This window comes from Seriola aureovittata, chromosome 15 (assembly GCF_021018895.1).
Source record: "Seriola aureovittata isolate HTS-2021-v1 ecotype China chromosome 15, ASM2101889v1, whole genome shotgun sequence".
Taxonomy (NCBI): domain Eukaryota; kingdom Metazoa; phylum Chordata; class Actinopteri; order Carangiformes; family Carangidae; genus Seriola; species Seriola aureovittata.
Window position 1 is genome coordinate 2,837,208 of NC_079378.1, and position 24,697 is coordinate 2,861,904.

General features: G+C 41.4%; 1 protein-coding gene across 1 annotated transcript in view; it reads left to right on the plus strand.

The window, feature by feature from the left end:
* The window catches only part of grk6 (G protein-coupled receptor kinase 6), a 49,035-nt gene that overhangs the window by 15,471 nt on the left and 8,867 nt on the right, over positions 1-24,697 (plus strand). Inside the window, exons 3-8 of the mRNA XM_056397139.1 lie at positions 8,039-8,151; positions 11,500-11,577; positions 12,608-12,708; positions 16,167-16,259; positions 20,749-20,812; positions 23,463-23,603. Of these exons, the coding sequence (XP_056253114.1) occupies positions 8,039-8,151; positions 11,500-11,577; positions 12,608-12,708; positions 16,167-16,259; positions 20,749-20,812; positions 23,463-23,603 (590 nt within the window). The remainder of the gene's footprint in view (positions 1-8,038; positions 8,152-11,499; positions 11,578-12,607; positions 12,709-16,166; positions 16,260-20,748; positions 20,813-23,462; positions 23,604-24,697) is intronic.

Below are 24,697 nucleotides of genomic sequence, written 5' to 3' on the forward strand. Positions count from 1 at the left end.
GGAGAAAGATTTTGAACCTGACACAAAGATCGCTTTATGCACAGTACATGTTTCTGGTTTGTTGTCCCAGGAAATTGCTTAGTCAAACTTTACTAATTGTTCAATAGTTTTAATAAGAGTTCATCAGTGACGATGTGAAAGGTGTTTCTCGCAGTGATGAACCTACAGAAAATGATTGTTTTCAGCCAGTCCAAAAAAGTGGAGCATTTAGCGGCGAACACGTTTCCCTCAGGACTTCCAACTTTACAGCATTGCTAGAAATAAAGACAACAGACAAATGTAAAGGCAGAAAAAGCTCATAATTTACCAACAGAACAGTAAATTATAAAGATACAAGAGGCACTTTGAAGATTTCACTTGGGCCGGATCTGGCCCCTGACCCCTGACCCCTGACCCCGAGACCTCTGGCTTTACAGCGCTGAACATCTGACTGCCACCACACACAGCATCTTTCAGTCACAGACTTGTGAGCCCGGATCATTGTTAACGGCCGGGGGACGGGGAACTTCTTGTTAACGTTATTAGCATGTAAACGAAGTTATATGCGATCGTCTTATGAAACACCTTTGTCTAAAAAAAGAGAGAAAATGAGAGTCAGGTGAAGAGAAGAGCAGCCAAGAGGAACAAAGCTTAACATTATTTGATAATTGTTTAAATGAGATTATGTACTAAAGCAATTATAACTAGTGCTAATACTTTGCAGGCAGGTGTCTTCTCTACGTCTCTACAAAACAACTCGGAGACTCTGAGCTAAAAAATTATGTTTTAATCCGTCGCCTAATTTTCCTAATATTCACAGCTCTTCAGATGCAATTGAAACATGAATAAAGAGAAAAAGGAAAAGGGACTTTTACATCCTGATTCAGTTCCTGATTTTTTTAGATTTTTTTTTTTTTTAAAGCGTCCTGCTGACGTTAAAATATTCTGCATGTAAAATGAAGTCCGGCTGAAACAGCGGGCGCCTACAGTATGTGATCAACACATGCTTTTCTTCAGGAAACCTTCACAACAGAGCTGCTTCTTTCCTGGAAGGTGCCATGCAAATAAACTCTGATTTGACTGAGTTCAGTCAAACATGCTGCTGTCGACAGACTGTGCAGCAGGAAGCTTGAACACGCCGCTGCGCTGAAACACATGTAGAAAAGTCGAGGGTTGGAGGAGAAATACTGATTTAATGTGACGAAAAGGAAAGTAAAACATGAGGATTAGAAGGTGTGATGTTAAAATAAAAACAGATTGGAGATAAGATGAACAGAGGGAGGAGTTCAGTAATGATTCAGTTCTGAAAATCTTGACTCAGTTTGACAGTTTTTTATGAAATGAGTGGGAGTGAGTCTTGAGAAACATTCAGGAAGCTGTCAACTTCCTCGTTTGTCATGAACAGGTTGTTGTTCTCCACTTTTTTTTATTTTTCTGTCCCCTCTTCCCTCCTGACATCTGCAGGATTATTACATATCATGCCAAGAGCGATATTCAACTTTTCTGTCTTACACAATGATGTTTTTCACTGCAATCTTTTGGTGATTTGATCCATTGATCAGATGCATTGCAAAACTGCAAATGCATTAGTCACCTCTGGTTCTGTACACACAGTTTGGGAAACATTCAACAACTTTTCTCGATTAATTGATGAATGGTTTGGTGTATAACATGTCGGAAAACAGAGAGACTTTAGAGCAAAGTCTCACATTAGAGAAGCTGGAAACTTGGAAATTTATTTTAAGTTAAAAGTCTGATGATTTAAACACCTTTAATATAAAAAAAATCTGATTTCCACACAGGTAAAGAGATAAAAAGTTGTTCAGGTCATGGTGCAGTTATAAAATCCTCTCCCCCGATTGGCTGAGGAGTTTTGTACCAGTGTCTGGTCCAAATGTGGTTTAGTTGACTTTGTTAACATTGTGCACAGAACAGTGTCGCCATCACCCTTTTCTATTAGTTTTATAGTGAAGTAATTCTGAGACTAGATTAGGTTTGTGAAAGTGAACGTCTTATCCTGCGTTGCTCTGTGTACGTTCAGTGATGTAGCTATAAAAAAAAAAAAGAAGTAGAGATATGACTCATGAAACAGGAGTCGACTTGAGTTTTCCCCTGGAAAACATGTGACTCTGCTCCTCTGAAACCTGCTCTCAGTGTCTTGTGTTTAATCATCTGCAACTTTTTTTGTTGGGTGAAAAGTGATGGGAACCAGAAATCAAGAAATCGTCAAAATCTATGGGAATGCATTTGAAATTGTGAGAGAGAAACAGACGCAGGAAATTTAAGTGCACATGTGCTGGTGCTCTGCACAAATAGCAAATAAAGCGTCTTGAGTCCTGATAGATGCTCCTGAGAGGCTCCTCTCCTCTTCCTCCTCTGTCTTCAGGCCATTAGAGAAACTGGATCTCATTGATGGTTTCAAAGTTCAGCTGCAGCACGAAACTAAAGTTTACAAGGATCCTTATAGAAATATGTTTCTCTGTTTGTCTTGAGGAAATCTGCTGACTCATCAGTCTGATAAATATCTGAAAATAATCAGAAAAATATGAAACTTTCACTTTTGGTCCGAGCTCCGCTGGACGGATGTGAAATTGCTGCGTGGCAACTTCGTTCTGCTCAGCTTTACTCGGACAGTTAAAGTCGTTTGGAGTCGCTGCCGTCTGTCGTGTTAAAGTTGCTGGTGTTTCTGTTTACATGCTATTAAGATCTGCTAGCTTCTTTAGCTTTGCGATGACATCTCTCTCTCCTTCCCTCTCTCCTTGTTCTCTCTGCTCGGTGTGTCTTATGTTTAGTTATTCCTCTGCCTCCTTTAGTAATAATGATATATGTAATGGAAGTGGCTTATTTGCCGTAATGGAGGTGAGGCTCAGTGTATTGGAAGTGCTCTGCCTCTTCCCTGCAGTTCCCGAGCAGCCGGGAACTGCAGTAGACTAGACTTGACTAGACTTTGTAGACTGCCTGTAACAATAGGTGTAGGTTGGCATCCATACACGGTCCAGACCTGAACCAGGTTTATACCCACTCTGTTTGAAGCTGCTGTGAACACCACAGTTTCCAGTGGACAGAGTTGATCAGATCTCAGACTACGAGCCGGACTATAGGGTGTAGGCGGGGCACGTCCTCGCTGTTAAAAAAGATTAACCAATACAGGAAAAATATGATCATTACTTTTCTAGTTCTTGTGAGAACTCGGGTCGTTCAGTGGATTTCCGGGGCCAATCACCAAATAGGGAATTACAGTCGTCCAATAGGCTGTAAACAAAGGCACGTTGGGATCGTTTGGGTTACGGTACGGGATCGAGAACTTTCACACGGAGGCTGAGACCTTCGTCCAGTTTCAAACCTGTGGTATCGTAATGTCACTGTGGGGACCTGGAGCCAGCAGGAGGCCTGATAGAGGCCTGTTTGTGTAAGTTCTCTGTGTGATGATGTACAGGCTGTTCTGTACAGTCTATTGACAAAGTCCACTGATCCACGACCAGATGATGAAAAGTTCCCAGAACTGGGGGATGTTGCATTTCACGCATGAGCGGCTGGTGTGGGATCCAACAAGTGGCTTCGTGAACTGTAATGAAGCTAATTTTTTGGTGTTTCTTTTCTGAGAATAATGTTTTAGGAGTTTCTATTAACAGGGGCTATGCATTCTTGATTAAAGTGCCTTAAAGTCAACCTGGTGATTTTTGTCCATTGTCGCCTCTCAGATGTCCCACTCCCCTCTTTTTCCTCCGCACATTTCTTCCTTGTGGTTTTTGCCGTCCTGCTCTGCAGCAGACGCACATGAAAGCAATGTTGGGGAGAGACGTGATCATTAGTGTAGCAGAGCGGAGAACAAAGAGGACGCAGCCGCGGAGAGATAAGTAGAGCAGAAACAACTCACAGTGGCAGAAACCAGAGCAGAACCTGACAGAAGGAGGCATCAGTTACTATCAGTCACAGTGTCATCGATAGGAAATGGCTCAGCACAGCGATAAGACACGAGCGCCATTCATCCTGAAGCAATTAAAGGGACACTCCACCCATTATTTACTGTGCCAGGCAGGGAGTGTCTGACCAAAAGATGCTGCTGGTTGCATTATGGGAAATGCAGCATGCAGTATTTTTGGAGTTAGGAATATAGAGTAGAATCTCTCTCTCTCTCTTCTGCTCCTTCATTTTTTGATTTTCAATTAAAGCTCCTCCAGTGTAAAGGTCTGTGTCCATGTGTAGTGTGATTATAGATCAGCTCTAGCTTCTATATTAATACTGTGAAAGTATCAAAGCCTCAGTCCACAGAGAAATGCACACAGCCTGTATTCAGAAACTGAGCCTTAAAACCAGCCGTCAGGACTTCAGGAACTTTGTGATGTCACAACAAAGCAGTCATCAAGCCCCGCCCACCTGGACCCACCATCCAAACCTTGAAGGATTTGGTTTCTCTGAGTGTTTTTACCTGAAATCTGCTGTATTTTTATTGGATCACTCAGAAAACAGTGAGCCAATCAGAAGAGAGGCTCAGAGCCTCCTCTCTTCTGATTGGCTCACTGACCATGACCGCATAATTGTAAAAACTGTTTAGTTGTAGTAGGATTTCTAGAAGACATGGTTGTCAATGAAGATCCTGGTTTTTAAAATTTGTTGTTTGCTCTTGTTCTTATTTTATCTGAAATCATTGATTTTTATTTTTATTTTTTTGGTCAGTGTTTGTTGTTTTAAATCTGCTCTATATTATATATATATCATATATTAACTCAATAATTGACTTGATTTGAGAAGAGACGTCGCAGCATCGTTGCATGAAAACAACTGTCAAACTGTTTTGAAAGAATTCAGAGAATCAGGTTTGCAAATGTTTCCTGAGAAAGGAAATGAACTCTGAACACATGCAGTGAGTTCTGGTGTGAAACACTGAACTTTGAATATCTTTAAATATCCTTTTTAGTTTTTTTTTAAAAACTCCACCGTGTCTGTTGTTTTTCCTTTCGGCAGCATGTAACACAGGGATGTGATTATCACTCCTGCTGTTGTGTCTTGAATCGCTGTAAAACCCCCTGAGATTCTCTATTGTGTGTGATTCTGATAAAAATGTGTTTGACTGGAGTCACACTGGTCTGATTGAAATGTTCTGCAGGTGGTTTCGCTCTTTTCTTCCTCGTCCTCTCAGAACAATCGCTCTGACCTCGCCGTTCCACCCCGAATCACATTTGTTTGTTCGTGAACTTCCTGAGCTGCTTTGCATCCACATGAGTCACAGATGCAAATCCACGTTTCCTCGCTGTTGTTTTTACGTACTGAAGCACAGGTGAACCCAACTGTCATTTCACTGTACACCCAAAAACCTTCACAAACAGAACTTTATGGTTTTGGTTTTTGCATGTCTAGATGATATATAACTGTTGTGTCACAGTATTGAAATGACTGAACTACATCATGCGTGGGATCTGCTGTAATATTATCTGTTCAAACAAAACTTTGTGTAACCAAACTTTTTATTTTGGATCTCAGCCATCAAGTCAGTTGCTTCCAGCGTTTCTGTTTACTGTGACAGAGATAGTTATGGCTGCACCTAAGGATTATTTTAGATTAATCTACCTTTTTCATTTCTTGATTCACTGTCGTGTTCACAGCAACCGCTGAAAAAAAGTGTAATCCTCAGGCTCTCTGTCGCGGTTGTTTGCTGCCATATTATTTTTCCTTAGGTTCACACAAGCTTTTAAACAGTACTTCTAAATAAGACTCTCAATACGTAACACAACCACTGCGACGCACAACAACCGGCACCAACTCACAACCTGTCCGATGCATACGATAGCTCCACAACATCATTTCATTTCTTTTATATCGTCTTTATAAACATCTCTTCACAACTCAAATATGTCCATGCTCTTTGTGATTCCTGTGCACCTGCATGTTTTACAAGGAAAAGAAATAAATGAGTCTTACCGTACCCTTAGTTCGTCCTGAAGGCACCCCAGGGTGCCGTAGCCTCCACTTTGGGAATCACTGACCTACAAATCTAAACAAAAAAAGAAACGTTCTACTTTCAACCAAATGTCGGCCAGTTTTAAGGTGGACGTTAGCGATGTTGTATCCGAGGGCGCTGCGGAGAATCCGTGGATCAGCCAGGTCATAAAAACGAACATATTGATAAACAGCTGATGGGTTGCAGGTGGCTGAAATAATATATAATGTATGAGGAAAATGTTATTTACCTTCGCTGAAATGTGAACATATTCTCAGCCTCATTTTTCATCAGGCACGAATTAGACTCTGTGTTGGGACTGCTGAACTCGTCATGATTAATTATTTATTTTGGGCAGCGGCCAAACGTTATTATGAGCTTTTAAAACTGTTTGTGTTCAGGAAGTAGCAGAGACACTCAGAATTTAAATGTCAGGCTGCGTTCAGGCTGTTGTGGAGATATCTATTGCCATTTTTATTTACTTTAAATCAATGTTTGTTTATTTAAAATCAGCCGACTAGAATTAATGGTAACGTGCGGTCGGGTGTGGGTCTCTAAATTGTGGAAAACAATAATTATTATTATTATTATAATTAAATTACATGCCAATCGGTGCATCACTGGTACATAAACATTCTCAAACTTGCAAAACATGAGTAGATTCATATCTTACAACTAGAACCATCAACGTCTCGTCATTGGCTTCTTTTTACAGCGTGACCAGCGATAGATAAATATCAGTGTCCTTATTGAAAATGTCGCTACAGGTTTATGCAAACATTAGAGTGGGTGTTAACAGCAGCAGCTGATGTTTGATTTGACGTATCGTTCCCTGTTGCACTGGAAAAGGGTTTCCTTCTTTCCTTCCTTCCTTCCTTCCTTCCTTCCTTTCCTCTCTGCTTGTTTCCAGCTGACTCATTAGACTGTTAGAGTCTGGGCCTGATGCTCAGAGACTTTTTAAAGGCTGATAAAACTGTGTCAGATAATGACTCATGTGTGATGCCGGTGTTTCCCACCACAGGAACTTAGTGTTTAGACGTGATTTAACATGAAGCCATTGTCACAGGTTCTGCTTTTATCTGTCGTTTAGGGAGAAATATCAAATCATGTGTCGCAGGTACTTTCATCTGCATCCTGATTGGTCAAACAAATCACATTGCAACATGGAAAATTACACAACAGACACAAAACAAAACAAAGATGTCAGAGCTGTGATAAACACGAGGATCCAGAGGGAGCTGGAATCAGCTGCAAGAAAATCAAACAGGATTCTCAACTTAACTTTATTGACACAGATCTTTAAACAGAAGAACACAGCTGAGTCCAAAGTGTTTGTGAACAGTGTACAGGAAGAAAGAAACCAGACAAAACAAGATCATTTTAAGACAACTGGAGATGTACAGCACGAACCGAGTGGATGAAATGTGAGAAATACAAAGACGTGAAGTCAAGGTGTCTCTATAGTTCAGGTTTGATCTGAAACACGCTGATAATCTAACCTGTTGATATAAAGTTATCGTTCCAGTTAATTGTTTTTTTAGGAACATTTTCAGTGTTGCACGTAAAAAGAAAAATAAATAAATAAAGTGGAAAATCTGAAATAATGTGAGGAAGGTTTGATTCTTATTGTGAAAGAGAAGGTGTCGGGTCCTGCAGCCACTAATTCTGCATCTAATCATGTTTGATCATAGTCATTAATAAAAGTCCAGATGGTCAATACAAAGTAAACTTGACTAAACTGGGTAAATTATTACTCTGATGTGAAGTTTGGTAGAGCTTCATTCATTCATTCATTCATTCATTCATTGCATCCTTTGCAGTCTGATGTAGCACCACTGCTAATTTTCCCTGAAGCTTAATAAACGTAAAGTTATATTTCAGACAAATGTAATGATTTCCTCCGATGTTCATGGCGTCCTCCTTTATTTAAGTTGTGTATAAATCTCCATGGGAAACGCTGCTGATGGGAAAAGACGCTCTGACACTTGAGCAAACTTTTTAATGGAAACGTGACTGGAGTGTTACAGTCTGACAAACCGAGCCCCGTCTCTGTGTCTCTGTGTCTCTGTGTCTCTGTCTCTGTGTCTCTGTCTCTGTGTCTCTGTGTCTCTGTCTCTGCAGAGAAGGACTACAGCAGCCTGTGTGAGCGGCAGCCCATCGGACGGTTACTGTTCAGGCAGTTCTGTGAGACGCGAGCTGAGCTGAGACGCTGCGTCAAGTTCCTGGATGCTGTGGTAAGAAGAAACAGAGAGTGTGTGTGTGTGTGTGTGTGTGTGTGTGTGTGTGTGTGTGTGTGTGTAGGGGGATGAAGGAGGGAGGTGGGTGAAATGCTCCTTAATTATAAAAAGGAGAAACGTGTGTTTTTCTTGTTTTCCTCTCCACTTCACGGTGGCGTTGCCGTGACGGAGGGAGGCAGGTGTCGGAGTGTAAAAAAAAGGTCCGTCTGGATCTGAAGCTGAGGAAATGTTAGACCGCTGAACTGTGTCGGTGAATCTCTGACTTTTAATGTGAAACTGCTTTATGTGTTCCTACTGGTCTCCACCTCTGTGGTGAATTCAGCTCCAGGTAAAAACCTGCTGAACCACCGACGCTGAAGGAATCCAAACCGGGACGACGTCACCACGCGCCGTCTTTTGTTGAGAGACACCTCGAGGCAGAAGTTACAGGCCGTGCGTTTCACATGAAGTTATTTTCATTCTTTATTTCTAGGATTAGGACTCACGCTCTAATCTTTAATGCAAAATGTTCTGTTGTTGTGTCGCGTTTTAGGAACTTCATTTGCGGCAGATTTAATCTGTAAAGTTTGGAGAAGAGACGTTCTGACATATTGTTTCTGAGAGGATTTGTTATTCGTCAAACGTTCCACTGCAGCAGCATTTTTCTCTCACAGAAACTTATCGATTATAATTTAAAGAAGTCATGAAACGTCATGTGGGCTGGTGAAACTGTAAGTAGAACAACTACAACACAACTACAGTAAGAGACACCTGCTGTCATGCTGAAGAGAAACCAGCGTTGGGTGTTGGTTGGGGACAGGATGTGAACTGGTGCGTTGTCAAAGTCACATGTGGGTTCAACCAACCACCGCGACCTCCTTAAGTAACGAAATGTCTTTAATCACCGGTGAGGAGGCAGAACTGTGGAGCTGCTTCTCACGTTGAGCCTCGGATGCAGGAAGTTTAATTATTCTGAAACACTTGAAGTTTGTAAAGGAGGAGGAAGAGGAGGAAGAGGAGGAGGAGGAAGAGGAGGAGGAGGAAGAGGAGGAAGTAGAGTTTAATATCTGTTTAATGAAATACAGGAACTCTTGACTTCTGGGAGCAAAGGAGAGCAAACTGCGTCAGTGTGTCACCCTCCTCTACCTCCCATGTTTTATAACAACACACACACACACACACACACACACACACTTTCTCCTGACCTCATCCGTGACAGTGAACGTTTCACTTCACTTCTCGCTCTACTCACTTGAGGAATGTTTCAGTCACACTGTTGCTTTATTCCCCCTGTGTGTGTGTGTGTGTGTGTGTGTGTGTGTGTGTGTGTGTGTGTGTGTGTGTGTGTGTGCGCGTGCGTGCATGTGTGTGTGCACGCCCTCATTAATGCTGTTGTGCTGCTTTTCTTTTTTTTCGGGTGCACAGTAGATAAATGATACTGTGGTTTCCTCCTTCAGTCTTCACAATCGCTCACACACTCCACTTCCTGTTTCTGGTCTGTCTGTAGCACAGATCTCTTCCCTCATCGCACTGGTTGGTTAACAGTCTGTGTTCTTCCTGAGGGAGTCGTCAGGTTACTCATCAGTCCGGCTCCTCGTACACTTCTGCAGGGGTGTGTTAGCATCCACCTGGTTCCCCCGACCGAAGCTTACCTCTTCCACAAAAGTCTTTCCTCCGAGAAAGTTAGCGCTCGCCTCAGACTCGACTTTGACGACTCGGACCCTGACTCTTCTTTGGCGACACTCGAACACCGGAGACTCGAGACTCGACCTGGACTGAACTCTGACTCTTCTCGAACTCTGACTTCCACTTGAACTGCAGCACTGCAGACAGTATCTTTTACTTCCTGTCTTTCGTTTGTCACGTACGTGTCTTTGAGTGGACCAGTATTTCCTTGCCGTGGGATCTGATGAGTGCAAGTGGAGCGGGCGGCGAAGACCTCGTCCCCCTCTCCGCTCATCCTCGTGACGGCGGCGAGGCTCCACACTGACTGACCAGCTCAGCCAAACTGCTTTTCAGCTTTCAGTCGTCCAGCGGATACGACTCGCACACGAGGCAATTATGTTCTCTTTTACCCCGCAACCACTTCCCGTCTCTTTCTCTGAGAGCTCTGCGAGAGGACGAGATGGAGAAGGGAAAATGAGATTTGAACCGTCTCCGCTGTCACTTAGCATTAGTTTACAGGCTCTGGCTTGCGAGAGGGGGAGAGGAAGCACTTTGGCGTTTTCCAGTCAGGCTCGGTTTACTGCAAGTCATTCAGAGGGCTGCGTGATGTGAGGAGGAGTCGCTGCAGTCGCTTCATGTTCTGCTGGGTGTGGAGCAGGCCTCAGAAAACTACTCAATTAAATCTTAAATTGTGTTTTCTGAAGTCGAGGGCAGAGAGGTCATCAGTGGACGGACACACACACACACACACACACACAAACACAAACACACACACACGGCAGTAATTCAGTATTACAGTTATTATTGACTGAGTGCAGTCATCACATCATCACCATGATTTAATCAGATTGTTTCATCATTGTACAAAACGCCGAGTGGTCTAAATGAGCTAATTAAAAACTAACGAGGCATGGAAGTTTTTGTTTTGTAAGTGTGATGAATTTGACGTGATGTGATGAACCAAGTCAGTTTGTTATTGGCTGTCGGCTTATTCAGACCAATCACACGACTCGTGGCTCTGCCCTGTTTGCTTGATGGAAAGTGTTTTTTTACAAAAATGAAACTGTGATGAAATAAAACAAGAATTTGGGAAAAAAGGTAAATTTGAAATAAAAGCTGACAGGATGAAATACAAATTACAATACAATTTCATATTTATACATTTATATTTATTTAATATTGAACACTTTAAATTAGGTGTCAGTATGATTTATATATATATATAAAACATTCACTTGGACTCAAGGATGAACCGATTAGATTTTGATCGAATTGAAAATGACAAACGATTAATCAGTTACTAAAATAATTACTAGTTAATTTTCTTTTGATCGACTAATCGATTTATCTCTGCTTTGGGTCAATAGTGTGTCCATTAGGAGCCAACGCTGCCGTCACCGGCTACGCAACAGCAAACTAAGTCTAATTTCAGTCCCAAGGTGTCTGATATAAAAAAATTGCAGTTATTATAAAATATTATACTGAAATATAAATCTGTAGACAGAAATATGTATGTTGTGTATTTATTAATTATCAATTTTCTTTGTGATTATGTCGTTTTCGCATTCAACCTGCAGAAAACTGCATCCACAGGTGTTTCTGAAACTTCCTGTTTCTGGTAACTCATTGATTCATTAAAGACGGAGCTGCAGCAGCTGACAGCTCATTGTGTCCTTCATGTGTTCATGTGTTAATCTGCAGGCGGAGTACGAGGTGACTCCAGACGAGAGGAGGAAGGAGAGCGGTCAGGAACTCGTCGACAAGTACTTCGACCCAAAGGTGGCTTCTGCTTTCATGGACCTCTGTCACTTTTATGTTTCCCTGCAGAGAAAATGCTCCTCATGTGATGTCAGAGTGATGTCAGAGTGATGTCAGAGTGTATGTCGTCATCACTTCACAGATAGGAGGGAGTCCAGAGTGAGCAGCAGATGTGCTTATCCGCTTTCCCTAATGCAGTTTTTAAGGATCTTTTAGTCATTCAACCACCGGAGACTATTCACCAAATCACACCACTCACTTTTAGATCGTTGTCAACCTTCTGTGCAGAACTACACTGTAAAAAAAACACTTTATTTTCTTACATAAGCATCTGAAAAGTCATATGTCAATGAAAGAAGTAGTATAAAAATCTGCTTTATTAGACAGTTTGGCATTGGACTCATTGAATAAAAGAAACATATAATTTTATATAAAACAACAGTGACTATTCAGTTATAAAATTTAAGCAAAAGTAAAGACAAAATATATTTTCACCCCCAAAAAATGACAAAAATAATGAACTAAAAAATAAATATTGAGATGATAAACTGTACAATTTAAAATCCAAAATCAAATCAAACTTTGGATTACCTCAGTTTTATTTTCTGACATGAGTTTCACTGTGCAGCACGTTACAGCAGATCGGTTCTGTCAGAGTGTCAGTGAATGCAGCAAAACGCTCCTGACTGGCTCATTACCACCTCGCCAGGAAAGCTGATGGGAAATTAGAAATGTAATCCACTGATGTGAAACCACTGGAATGATCCTGTCAGGATAAAAAAAAGAGACAAAACCCCATCAGTTATTATTGTGATGTAAAAGTGCGAGAGATTTCAGATTCATATCTGCAGGTTGACATTTTTGTTTTTCCTGATAATTTGGTCTCTACCTCAGACCTTGTTTCTGTGTGTGTGTGTGCAGGTCTGAACATGCAGAAGTCTACAGAGGATAATCACTTTCCTAAAACCCAGTTCATCCGGCTTTCCTCTGTGAGTTTACTGTCACAGTTGAGTCACGCTGTTTACCTGGGCTTCATGTGTTTTTGATGCAGTCGGAGGACCACGTGCCTGAGGTGGAGGACGTCATGATGGCTCAGTGCACTGAGAGGCTGCAGCAGGAGGCCTGCAAAGAGCTCTTCAAGGACTGTACCAAGTAAGATCGCAGGGGTCCCATCTGTGCTGGTTTATTTACTGGTCCATTATTTTTTAAGAGCCTTTCACATTGTAAAACTGATGTTGTTTGATCAGAGTTGCCGTGTCACATTTCTGGAAATTTGCAAATGTATTTGTATAGCACATTATTATACACAGAGGTCATTCATCAGAAAACATTAAAATAAAATAAGAATGAAATTATATTAAAAAATTATAAAATTATACATTTAATTTAAACACAGATTATGTAATTAAATGTATATTAAAAATAATCATAAAATGTATAAATTATAAAACAATAAATTAACCTAACCCTAAATTTAACCCTAAAATTATACATTTTGTAAATTATAATTATGAATTTTACTTAAATTTATTTGAACACATTATAAAATCAAAATGATAACGTAAAGTGATTTTCTTTAACACAGTTTGGTTGGGGGGTTTCTGCTGGGAGAGTCTTGGCATCTTACTCTTTTTTAAAAAAATTTGGCGGAGACAGTTTCCACTTCACAAGCTTTAAAGGCCTATTTCAATATATGTGAGAAATTGAAAATTTCAGTACAAAAGTACAAAAAAGTCTCACCTGTTAGTCTCACCAATCAAAGTCGGTCACATCTCCCCGAACTGGATCGTTTTTTACTCAGTAAATTACACGATATGAAATGTTAGCACCAAAGCAAGTTCCGCTCAATTTAAACGGTAACATATCAGATGGTGCACACATACAGGATTTGATTCATCCGCCATGAAATAAATCATCTCTTTATAGAAAGTGTATCAGTGTTCCCAGCCCTCGTTTCTCCGTCTCTGTGAGGTTTCTGTTCTCGGGACGCTTTAGAAGGAATCCTGCGGTGCTGCTACAATCATGCTCTGAAACACACATCAAAACAAGTGCTGCTGGGCCCCGCACAGGCCCCGCGCTGACCTGAATGTCGGCTCTGTCTGCCGCTCGGGGTTTGGCAGAGTCTCAAGTCTTTCAAGTCACAAGGCTCAAGTCCAAGTGAAGTCACGAGTCGCCGTCTCTGGTGTTAAAGTCAGTGAATTTCCGGGTTTTTTTTTAATGCCTCCACGTCCGCAACAGTCGCGGCCGCAGCCGTGATGTTCTTCGGGGTCGTCCGTCACGTTCTCGTGAACATGATATCTCTTGAACACCAGGAGGGAATTTCTTAAAATTTGCTCCAAGCGTGCACTTGGACTCAAACATGAGCTGATTATATTTTGGTAGTCAAAGGTTAAAGGTCAAGGCCATGGTGACATCATGTACACGTGATTGCAATACGTCAGGAATTTCATTACATCTGACACAAACGTTCACTTGGACTCGAGGATGAACTGATTAGATTTTGGTGGTCGAAGGTCAAAGGTTACTCTGACCATAACTCAAGAATTCACACAGTAATTAACTGCAACCACCATGAGTCGTTATCTCTTCAAACCAAACACATGTTTATTCTTGATTAAATGGATAATGAGAAATAAGATAGACCGTATCATTTCATTAATTACACACTTAATCGCTCTATTTATTGTTTCACTCTGTGGAAATTAATTATGTAGAGATTAAGCTACGTATTAGCACGAGCTACGGGATCATGGGAATCGTGTCCTAACATGCCCTCGTACATAATCAATAAATACATTCACAATTCAAAATGTATTGTTTGAAATTCCCTCTGTGTTCTATACCAGACGTGTTAATGCTAAGCTAATCCATCAAGCTAAGCATCCTGAATTTCATAGAACCGTAGTTATATCAGGAACTAGTTCTGTTCATTTTTTAGATCCTGTTTTCTTTTTCTGCCACTTCATACTTCTACTCCACTAAATAAAAGACTGAAATTTTTACTTCACCACATTTATCTGATGGATTCAGTTCCTCTTCGTATCACTGTTTTACATTTGAACATGTGGTAAGTTCATAAAATGCACTGCATTGTTAAAAGATTAGACCAACGGTTTCCAAAGAAAGTTTTTCATGCCGTTTATTGTTTGAGGCGCGACGAGGTCAAATGATCAAATATTTCATAACAAAAAGAGAGAGAGCTTATATTTTACTGATAGTGCGTCACTTTTACTTTTAATAGAAGATTTTAACATTGTTGTGTTTGTACTTTTAGCTTTTCACTCCGTGCCTTTGTGCACGCTTGTATTTACATTTGCACAAAACGCACAGAAACCAGCAGCAGAGAGAAACTCTGCAGCTTCAGGTCTTCGGGTTTGTATCTGAAAATATTCTCCAGTTGTTCCCAAATGAGGAAGTTCGGTTCATCACAGCAGAGAGCGCGCTGCAGTTTCTGACCGTATCTGTTGTTTCATCGGGGTCAGAAAATAAAACAGTGATTCAGAACAAAACACTGGTCCTCCAACAGTCAGGAGGATATTTGAATAACTGTCAGGATTGATATGAGTACGGAAAGAAAAAAAAAAAAAGGAAATAAAGACAAAAGGGAGATAAACAAACGCAGGACGGAAAATATTCTAATAAAAATATTGTTCATTTGTTTCTGATGAGGAAGAGTGTGTGTGTGTCCATCCCATTAAAAAAAAAAAAACACTCATTGAGTAACATCCTCTAACGGCTCTGTTGGTGCTTGTTGCGTAGGCGTGAGGCAGCACAGACGCCAGTTTGTTTTTCAAGCCGCATCAAGTACAAGACGTGAGTAATTCACTAGTATTAACAACACAAACCCTGAACTCTGTCTTTATCTGTCTGATAAAAGGCTGAAAGATACAAATCCCATGAAATCAAGTTCAACTCTTACCTTGTTCAAGATGTTTTTATTCGTGCGTGGTGTAAAAAAACCTGAGTAAATCCTTCCTGTGTTCGTTCACTGCAGTGAGTTGATTCCTAAAGGCAGTGGAGCTCCTCTCTCAGAAGATTATTACATTTGGGTTTAATCCACATGCTTGATTTCATTTGGTGAAATGAATCTTTCTAGAAACGGCTGCTGCACACCTGACTGACACACACCTCTGTCTGCATGTGTTATCTGTTTTCATCATGTACAAACATTTACATATCAATTTCTTTTTTTCTACCAAAGATCCTAACTCAGAGCTGATCAGTGAAATTTAAAGTGCAGCTCAAAAAGAAGAAAGTTTGTTGTGAAGTGTCAGACATGACAACAGCCCAGGACCAAAAGATATTCACTGTACAATAAATAAAACAAGAGAAAAACAGCAAATCCTCAGACAGGAGAAGCTGTAATGATTAATCATCGACCTGTTCTGACTACAGCTCCAGAGAGAAGCCTGAGAGAGGAGATGTAAAACTACACTGAGATGGTTTTATATCTTCTTATGGATCAACACTTCAAAATAAAACAAAAATATATATAAAAATGTGAAATAAAGGACCTTTAATGCTGTAATTTCCACTGTGTAGCAAAAGTCACTTGTCTTGCTGTAGGTTGGTGTTTGACCTGCAGCTTCTCTTCACCGTGTCGTTCCCAGATTGATCCACGACTACCTGAGCGTGGCGCCCTTCGCAGACTACCTCGACAGCATGTACTACAACAGGTTCCTCCAGTGGAAGTGGCTAGAGAGGTAAACTTCTTTTCTATTATGCACGTCAGTACAATGTGTAATCTCTTTACACACACACACACACACACACACACACACACCACTTAAAAGCTCACTGAGGCTGCAGTTGCCTTACACACCAGTAACAACGCGCTCGGCGAGAGTTGCCTCACTCCTTCCTCTTCCCGGTGTCGTCATGTCCTGGGGGGTTACAGGGAACAACGCAGTCGCTTGACTCTGATGTCATCGTTACGTATTTCAAGATTGGGGCATGAAATTGCACAACCGCACTTTCCTAACAGGCTGGCGCTGTGAGGCCGGAGGTTAGACGTTAAAGTGTGTTACGGATGATCCCTGACCGAAATGTTTCCTCTTTAGTGACACACAATTTCATTTATTCACTTTAACCTTTAACCTTTGACATTTCAAGTGACACTGGCTAAAACCTGGCTAATATAAACTCTCAGTCAGCAGTAGTAATACATGCATCTAGTGTTGCCGTGGTGATATCAGTGGGTGAAATCTGATGCTATGAATGAACTACGAATCTGTGATAACTATGAATTAAAGTTCCAGCTAAAGGCACAGTCGCATTACATTTTCGTCGAATCCACATTCCAGAAACATTTTGTGGAAGTGTAACAGCTGGACTGAAAAAATTTAGCATCGGAAAAGTAACGGCTTCTGCCAAAACAATGACGCACCGAAAGACGGAGATTGTTGTTGTAAAAATGTCCCAGAAAGTAGGTTCCTTAGAAGTGAGGAGCAGATTCTGATGAAAATTCCCAGGAGGCGGCAGGTTTCTCACTTGTTGGTTCTGAGGTGTTAACATCGTCGTAATGGCTGTTATGAGCTTCATCAGGTTTTATTTACAGACAGAAGAAGTTTGTCTGGACGACTCTGATGGTTTCCCAGACTCCACTTCAGTGATGCTGTAAGCAAAGTCTACACCCTGGAGAGGCTTGTTCAGGCTTGATGGTTAAACTTCAAGGATCAGCTGAGACAGTCGACCCCCCGAGGAAATCCCTCTGTAGTGACGCAAATACACAAGTTGACTCCGTGAGTCCAGGATGTGATGACAGAGAAACATGAGACGCAGTGACGGCAGAAGGAAGTGCAGCGCTGATGACCTTCAGTTTCGCAGTTCATCCAGTGGGGTTTAAAAAACGTTTTCACCCACAGAGGACAATTATTCTACTACCACCAACCACCGTAACCGGAGTTAAAAGGTTTTCTTGCAGCAGTGAGAGAGAGAGAGAGAGAGAGGAAGCTTAGGAACAGCTGTTACCCTCCAGCTGCTGGGAGGGAGGAAGAAGGAATAAGACATGTGTCACAGAGGAGTCAGAAATAAACAAACAACAACAGAAACAACAACAGAAACAACAACAGAAACAACAGCTCCTCTGACACTTTATACTTGCTCCACTACATTTATCTGACAGCTTCAGTCTCTAGCTACTTTGCTGATTCAAATGATCAATACAGAATATAATAAACTGATTAATTCTGATTTATAATGATGAATTAAGCAGAATCCAGCAATTCATTCATAGCTTGACTCCAACAGTGTCATTTATTTGATTCTGTCAGGGGCCATTCTGCATAATGAGCACTTTATATTTCCTACTCTTAGTTTTATTTTGAAGTGTCGATCCATAAGAAGATATATTTGTGGTTTTAAAAACCAAAAACTTCTTAATCTTAATGTAGTTTTACATCTCCTCTCTCGGGCTTCTCTCTGGAGCTCTAGTGAGTGAGCCGTGTCTGCTTTGTTGTGACATCACAAAGTTACAGGAAGTCCTGACGGCTGGTTTTAAGGCTCAGTTTCTGAATACAGGCTGTGTGCATTTCTCTGTGGACTGAGGCTTTGATACTTTCACAGTATTAATATAGAAGCTAGAGCTGATCTATAATCACAATACACATGGACACAGATCTTTAGACATAAGTTCTTTTTTTCATTCTTCTTCTTTTTGCATTTTATGGCAGTTGCCAAACAACTTCAGGTGTGTTAGCACCTCCCCCCGGACTGGAGTAAAAACAACCCTGATTTTCTCGTAGCTGAGAAACCTCAACCTCAGTGAATCAAACTTGTTGACTGACACAGTTATAAGTCTAATAAATTATCCTGACATGCGAGTGTAAATCTGGGCCAGTGTCTCCCTGCCGTTTGGTCTGAGCAGAACATCATGAAACATGAAACAAACGTGTCCCATCCTGCCTCTGGTCTGAGGCCAACTGCCTTTTCACAGAGAGGGAGTATATTCTAATTAATGGGTGTGTGTCTGTTTAGGCTCCTGATGCCAGTATTCCTCAAAATACCAGGTCATTATTTTGACTACAGTCATTCTCTGGAAAAGAAGCTTGATGTTGTTTTTGTTTTGTTTTTTTAACATCAGGATTATTTTCCCAAGAAATTGATGAAAATGTAAAAAAAAAAAAAAAAAAAAAGTTCTTGCAATGCCAAATAAAAGTCATAGAAAAATTCAGATCGGCACCAAAATAGAATGAATTCGTCAATAACCCGTGCCCGATCCCTCCACCATGTTTGGTGCAAATCGGTTCAGCAGTTTCTGTGTAATCCGGCTGACAAACCAATATCTGGGTGAAAACATAAAACCTCCTCGGTGGAAGTAAAAACAAGTTACAAAAAGATAAAATAGATTTAAAAGGAGATACTGCATTTGGTCATTTGATCGGAAACAGCAAAAGGGGCCGGTCACTTTAGTAAGAAGTGGAGACTTTGGACCGGTTAGTAGCGCCCTGTTGGAGGACTGCAGGTTCACAGATGCTGTATAAGCAGGAGTCAAACCACACCGCTTTTAAAAAAAAACGAGCATTAGAAATCAATCAATTAATCAATTCAGAACTCACAGGTAACCACTGAAGGGCAGCGAGGGTCGGAGGGACGTGGTCGCTTCTCCTCCGAAGTCTTTGGATGTTTCGCCTGCTGAAACCAGGATAAAGGGCGTCGCAGTTGAAGCAGTCCAGTCTGGAGGCGTTTAAACGCTCGGATGACCTTTTTTTACGTCTTCAGAGGACGGAGTAACATAATCTTGGTAAAATATCTCAGTTGGACAAAGACGGATTGTCCAACTTTAGTCACTTGACTGTCAAATGGTAACTCAGAGTCACCAAGTACAACTATGTTATGGTCGAGTTGCTCTATCAACATGATTGGATAAATCACCCTGACTAGAGGAGAGATTGTTAATTCTGCTTGGTGCTGGAGCCGGAAGGATGTGGTTCCTTTTTTTTATCATTTACGAAAACATGAATAAACCTTCATTAGAAAACTCGTGATGATGTGAGAAGAGAATGAAAACAAGATGCAGGGATAGTTAGTACTAGTCAAGTCTTTACTGAAAGCTTCTTGCAGAGAGGAACTGAAAACAACTACATTACTCGGAGACTGCGACTACCCACAGACGAATGACTCGGGGAACAAGGCTGAACGTACAGGGGAACATCCAGAGGACGCGACCCAGAGACTCATCCACAGATGTGACAGCAGTCAAACAAGACATTTTCACTGTCTTATCCTTCTAACTTCATGGTTTCAGATGGCAAAATAAATCCGGCCCATACCTGGGCTGCGTGCTGTCATCTGGCCCATATACAGCAGTATTATCAGATGCAAGCTCCACATCTGGACCAGTTCTGGCGCACACACAGAAAGTCCTCAGCCAGGATCTGCCCAGATGTGGAAGTATATGGGCCAGACTCGGGCCGAGCACCCAGGCGAATGTTGGGCTAATAGTTTAATTTTTCATGGAGAAACAACGGTCTGTTTCTTGATGGTTATCGTTACTGTGACAAACACAGTTTCACATCACCTTCTTCAACGTCATACACCTCTAAACCTTGACTGACTAATCACCCGATCTGTGAAATGGATGGTGTATTCAGTACGATCTCAGTGCTCACTGCGACTCCAGGGTTAGATTAGATAGATTAGAGAAAAAGAAAGCAAGTGAACAGCTGGGAATTGAACCTCGGTACTTTTAACCATCAAAATGCATCAATAGAACCAAGTACTGGAATAATAAAACCATGTTTTCTCAGTTTTCTTATTCGCTTCAAGAGCGTTCGGCCGTCCAACATCACAGTATTTGTTGACCTCTGAGGATGTCAGCCCTCCTGGTGATTACGGGGCTCAACGCAGCCAAACACAAACCAATACTAATTCATGGGAAAACACTGTTTTATAAAAACAAGCAGGAGCAGCAGCAGCAGCATCACTGGGCTTATTAAGCAGCAAATGACTCAGTCTGGTTTAATGAGTCCGTGCCCCAGGGTCCGTTCAGTTCACACGCCCGATTGACCGAAACCGTCCGAGGGGGAGATGAGTGCTGACACCAGGAGGGACCGGTTCACTGGTGCTGGTGTTGGTTACCAGCTCAGTCTGTGGTTGTCATGGCAACAGTCACACAAAGAGTTGTTGCTGTTGCACACATGAACCCGTCTTTATTAACCGGGTTTATTAATAGTTAATGTTTTCGTCCAACAGGCAACCGGTGACGAAAAACACATTCCGACAGTACAGAGTTTTAGGGAAAGGAGGCTTCGGAGAGGTGAGTACATTTCATTTTATTACTTTATTAACAGTTTTAACAGTTTCTTAAATGATCACATGTTATGTCTAAATCCAGATCTGCTTCATTTCTTGTTGAACATTTAGTCAAAACTGTAGGACAGAGGTCAGCAGCTTCAACCACAGGCCAGTTGTTTTTTAGCATCTTGATTGATTTAAGATTCGTAACACTTAATTTAATGTGTGCAGAGGGTTAAGGTTAACACTAACTAATACTAATAGATCTTATTGACAGTTTAACCGCAGACGATAAACAGCAGCTGTCTTTGTTTATGGTTGAATAACTTTGGTCAAAGAGGCTAAATCACATTTTTCATGTTATTCCTCTGGTTTGTTATTAGATTTCGTTTCTCTGCCCCTGAACTTTTCAGATCACACATGCAGACAGTTTTATTTACGATGTCATATTTAATGAGATCCTTACCTGTAGCAAACGTTTTGAAGTGAACAGATGATGTATGATGTGGGGATGAAACCCGTCCAGCATGAGACAGATGAATCTTTATAATCAAACAGAAGAAGAAGAGTCTTGAAACACTTCATTTCGACTTCCTGTTGTCAGTTTTTTACGCTACACTTTTGAAAGAAAATAAATGAACCTTTCATCCTCAGTTAATGCCGCAGGCGCCCGTCGCACCAGTCAGTAACCAGCTGCATCGTTCCTCCATTTTGTTCAAATTAGATTCATTAAGTCCTTCTAAGTCCTTCGAATCATGACCTTTGAATAGAAGGAGCGTATAAGTACAGCTGGATGTAAAGCGCATCACGCCGGGCAGAGAAATGACACATTTACATTTTATTTTATTTTTTAAAATTGCTTCTGTTTTATTCTGGTTCGAAGAAACACAAAAAAAAAACAACAGCGTTATGCAAAGAGCTCTAACTGAATCTCGTCCTTGGCTCCATCATCCGCGGCGTCTAAATCCCATTACACGCCACTGAATGGTGTCTCTGTGTTACATGTCCGTCTGATGGGAAGAGTCCTGATTCTGTCCTGATCTCATGGTGATAACTGACCTAATGCACGAGCAATCGGGTCACGAGATAATGGACGACATGAGGTTCCTGTCTCTTTGATCGTATGGATCACGTTGGCTGACTCCTGCTTGTGTGTACACTTGTACGTTGAAGCGTTAACGCTGTGGCGTCGTTCTGACGTGAGGTGACTGTATTTCAGTCAGGTGGAGACGTGTTGACGGAGGCCGATCGCTGTGTGTGTTTCAGGATTTACAAGAGCTACATACATGCAAAGTTAAGGTGACGAAAGATAGGCTCATGTGTAACTAAAAAACTGATTGTTAGAAACTTAATTTAAGCAATTTTATTAAATTACGTAATAACTGATCACTGTAAAGCAAACGAATACTGGACGATGTAATTAGATGTAAAATAAAGATTATAAAGTCAGGATCAGTCCAGGATCAGTCTCAGGATCAGTCTCAGGATCAGTCCAGGATCAGTTTTAGGATCAGTCCAGGATCAGTCAAAGGATTAGTCCAGGATCAGTCCAGGATCAGTCTCAGGATCAGTCTCAGGATCAGTCCAGGATCAGTCTCAGGATCAGTCCAGGATCAGTTTTAGGATCAGTCCAGGATCAGTCTCAGGATCAGTCTCAGGATCAGTCTCAGGATCAGTCCAGGATCAGTCTCAGGATCAGTCTCAGGATCAGTCTCAGGATCAGTCCAGGATCAGTTTTAGGATCAGTCCAGGATCAGTCCAGGATCAGTCTCAGGATCAGTCTCAGGATCAGTCTCAGGATCAGTCCAGGATTAGTCCAGGATCAGTCCAGGATCAGTTTTAGGATCAGTCCAGGATCAGTCTCAGGATCAGTCCAGGATCAGTTTTAGGATCAGTCCAGGATCAGTCTCAGGATCAGTCTCAGGATCAGTCCAGGATCAGTCTCAGGATCAGTCCAGGATCAGTCTCAGGATCAGTCCAGGATCAGTCTCAGGATCAGTCCAGGATCAGTCTCAGGATCAGTCTCAGGATCAGTCCAGGATCAGTCCAGGATCAGTCTCAGGATCAGTCTCAGGATCAGTCCAGGATCAGTCTCAGGATCAGTCCAGGATCAGTCCAGGATCAGTCCAGGATCAGTCCAGGATCAGTTTTAGGATCAGTTTTAGGATCAGTCCCAGAATATTCCTTTAAACCAGTGATGGAGCGTCAGGTGAGTTCAGCTCGACTGTAGTTTAAAGTCACCGTCTGAGTCGGACTCACGTGTTTCTCTCACATTCTTCTTCATCATCATCATCACCCTCCCTCCCTTCACATCTTGCGAGCTTCAGTTCACAGAGCGGAACGGCTCATTTTCAACAGTCTGATTATACAACAGTATAAAATAAAGAGGGGATTTTTTAAATTTTGCAGTCTGTCGCCTTATCATTAAGTCATTTACAATCATGGTTTTGTTTGTCTTCCTGATGCTGTGAAGTCACATGTGTAACCGCGATGAAACGCTCTCTGTTTCGTTAAGAGAGCGTATTGTATCTTTTATTACTGCCGTTTTTCACATGTATAAAAGGACATAAAATTCCCTTTTCATTAACTAATTTCTCTCTCTCTCCTCCTGCGTCCTGGTTTTCTCTTCCTCCTCCTCCTCTTCCTCCTCCTCCTCTTCTTCTACCCTGCAGGTGTGTGCGTGTCAGGTACGGGCCACAGGGAAGATGTACGCCTGTAAGAAGCTGGAGAAGAAGAGGATAAAGAAGAGGAAAGGAGAGTCCATGGCGCTCAATGAGAAACAGATCCTGGAGAAAGTCAACAGTAGATTTGTAGTAAGTCAACTGACGATTTTTAACAATTAGAAATGTTTTGTTTTGCTTTTACTTCCAGCAGTTTAGAATCACAATCGGCTGCCGACCAGGAAACACTCGAGAGGACGGGAGCGATGAGGAGTCAGAGGTTCATTATTAATGAACCTATTTCCTAAATTTACAAGTTATATATATTCAATTTACAATGAGCCTCTAACTTTTTTTCTGATTGATGATTTTATGAGTAAATCACAGCTCAGTCTTCGTCTTTAACTTGTGTGTTTTAGATGATTTTTGTCAGACGACGTCGTGGCTGTAAAATCAGGATTATAGCAGCAGCTTGGAAGTGACTTGGAAGTTAAGATGTCGTCTTAATGGGCCACGTTTCGGTCTCTTTATTTGACTTGTCCCGTTGTCGTGACAACAGAAACGGAAAAACATGTAAATGAGAAGAGCTTTCTTGTGAATTCAGCTGTGTAATACTGTATATGTGAGCAGAGAGAAGGAGGGAAGCAAACAGATAAAGAGCAGAATGCAAATACGTGGCCCCACTTATATACTAGTATTTGCATCTTTACTACAGATACAGAGAACACTGGGCTTTTTCTGCCTCACCTTTCATCTTTGAGACTCACCTGCCTCAGGTGTGAGCAGTTACATCTTCTTTTTTTTTTATTATATCTCGTCTGAAAGAATTTATTCAAACTCCAGCTGATGAGAAAGTTCACGTCAGAGAGGAAGATTATAGATCCGACTTCATTCAGTTTATTTCCTCCTCAACAAACAAACCGTGAAAAGACAGAAAACCAACGATGTCCATCACTCTAACACTTCCCCCACTCTGTCTGTGACTCTCAGCTCATTGGTTCCTCCTGAAAATGTGAATCTCTAAAACAACAGCTCACAAATAAATAGTTTCATTTTTTTTAAAAGCACTCAGAGGATTATGTTTTAAAAAAAAAAAAAAACACAGTTCCTTTTTCTTTCCTCCAAACGTAAACATTAAAATCAAGAAGCACTTCGGGTTTGTTCTCTGTGTGCGTCAGTCGGACGTGATGTCTGCAACATTGACAACTGCAGTAATTAAAAGACAACACTGTGGTTTGTTCTGTCTC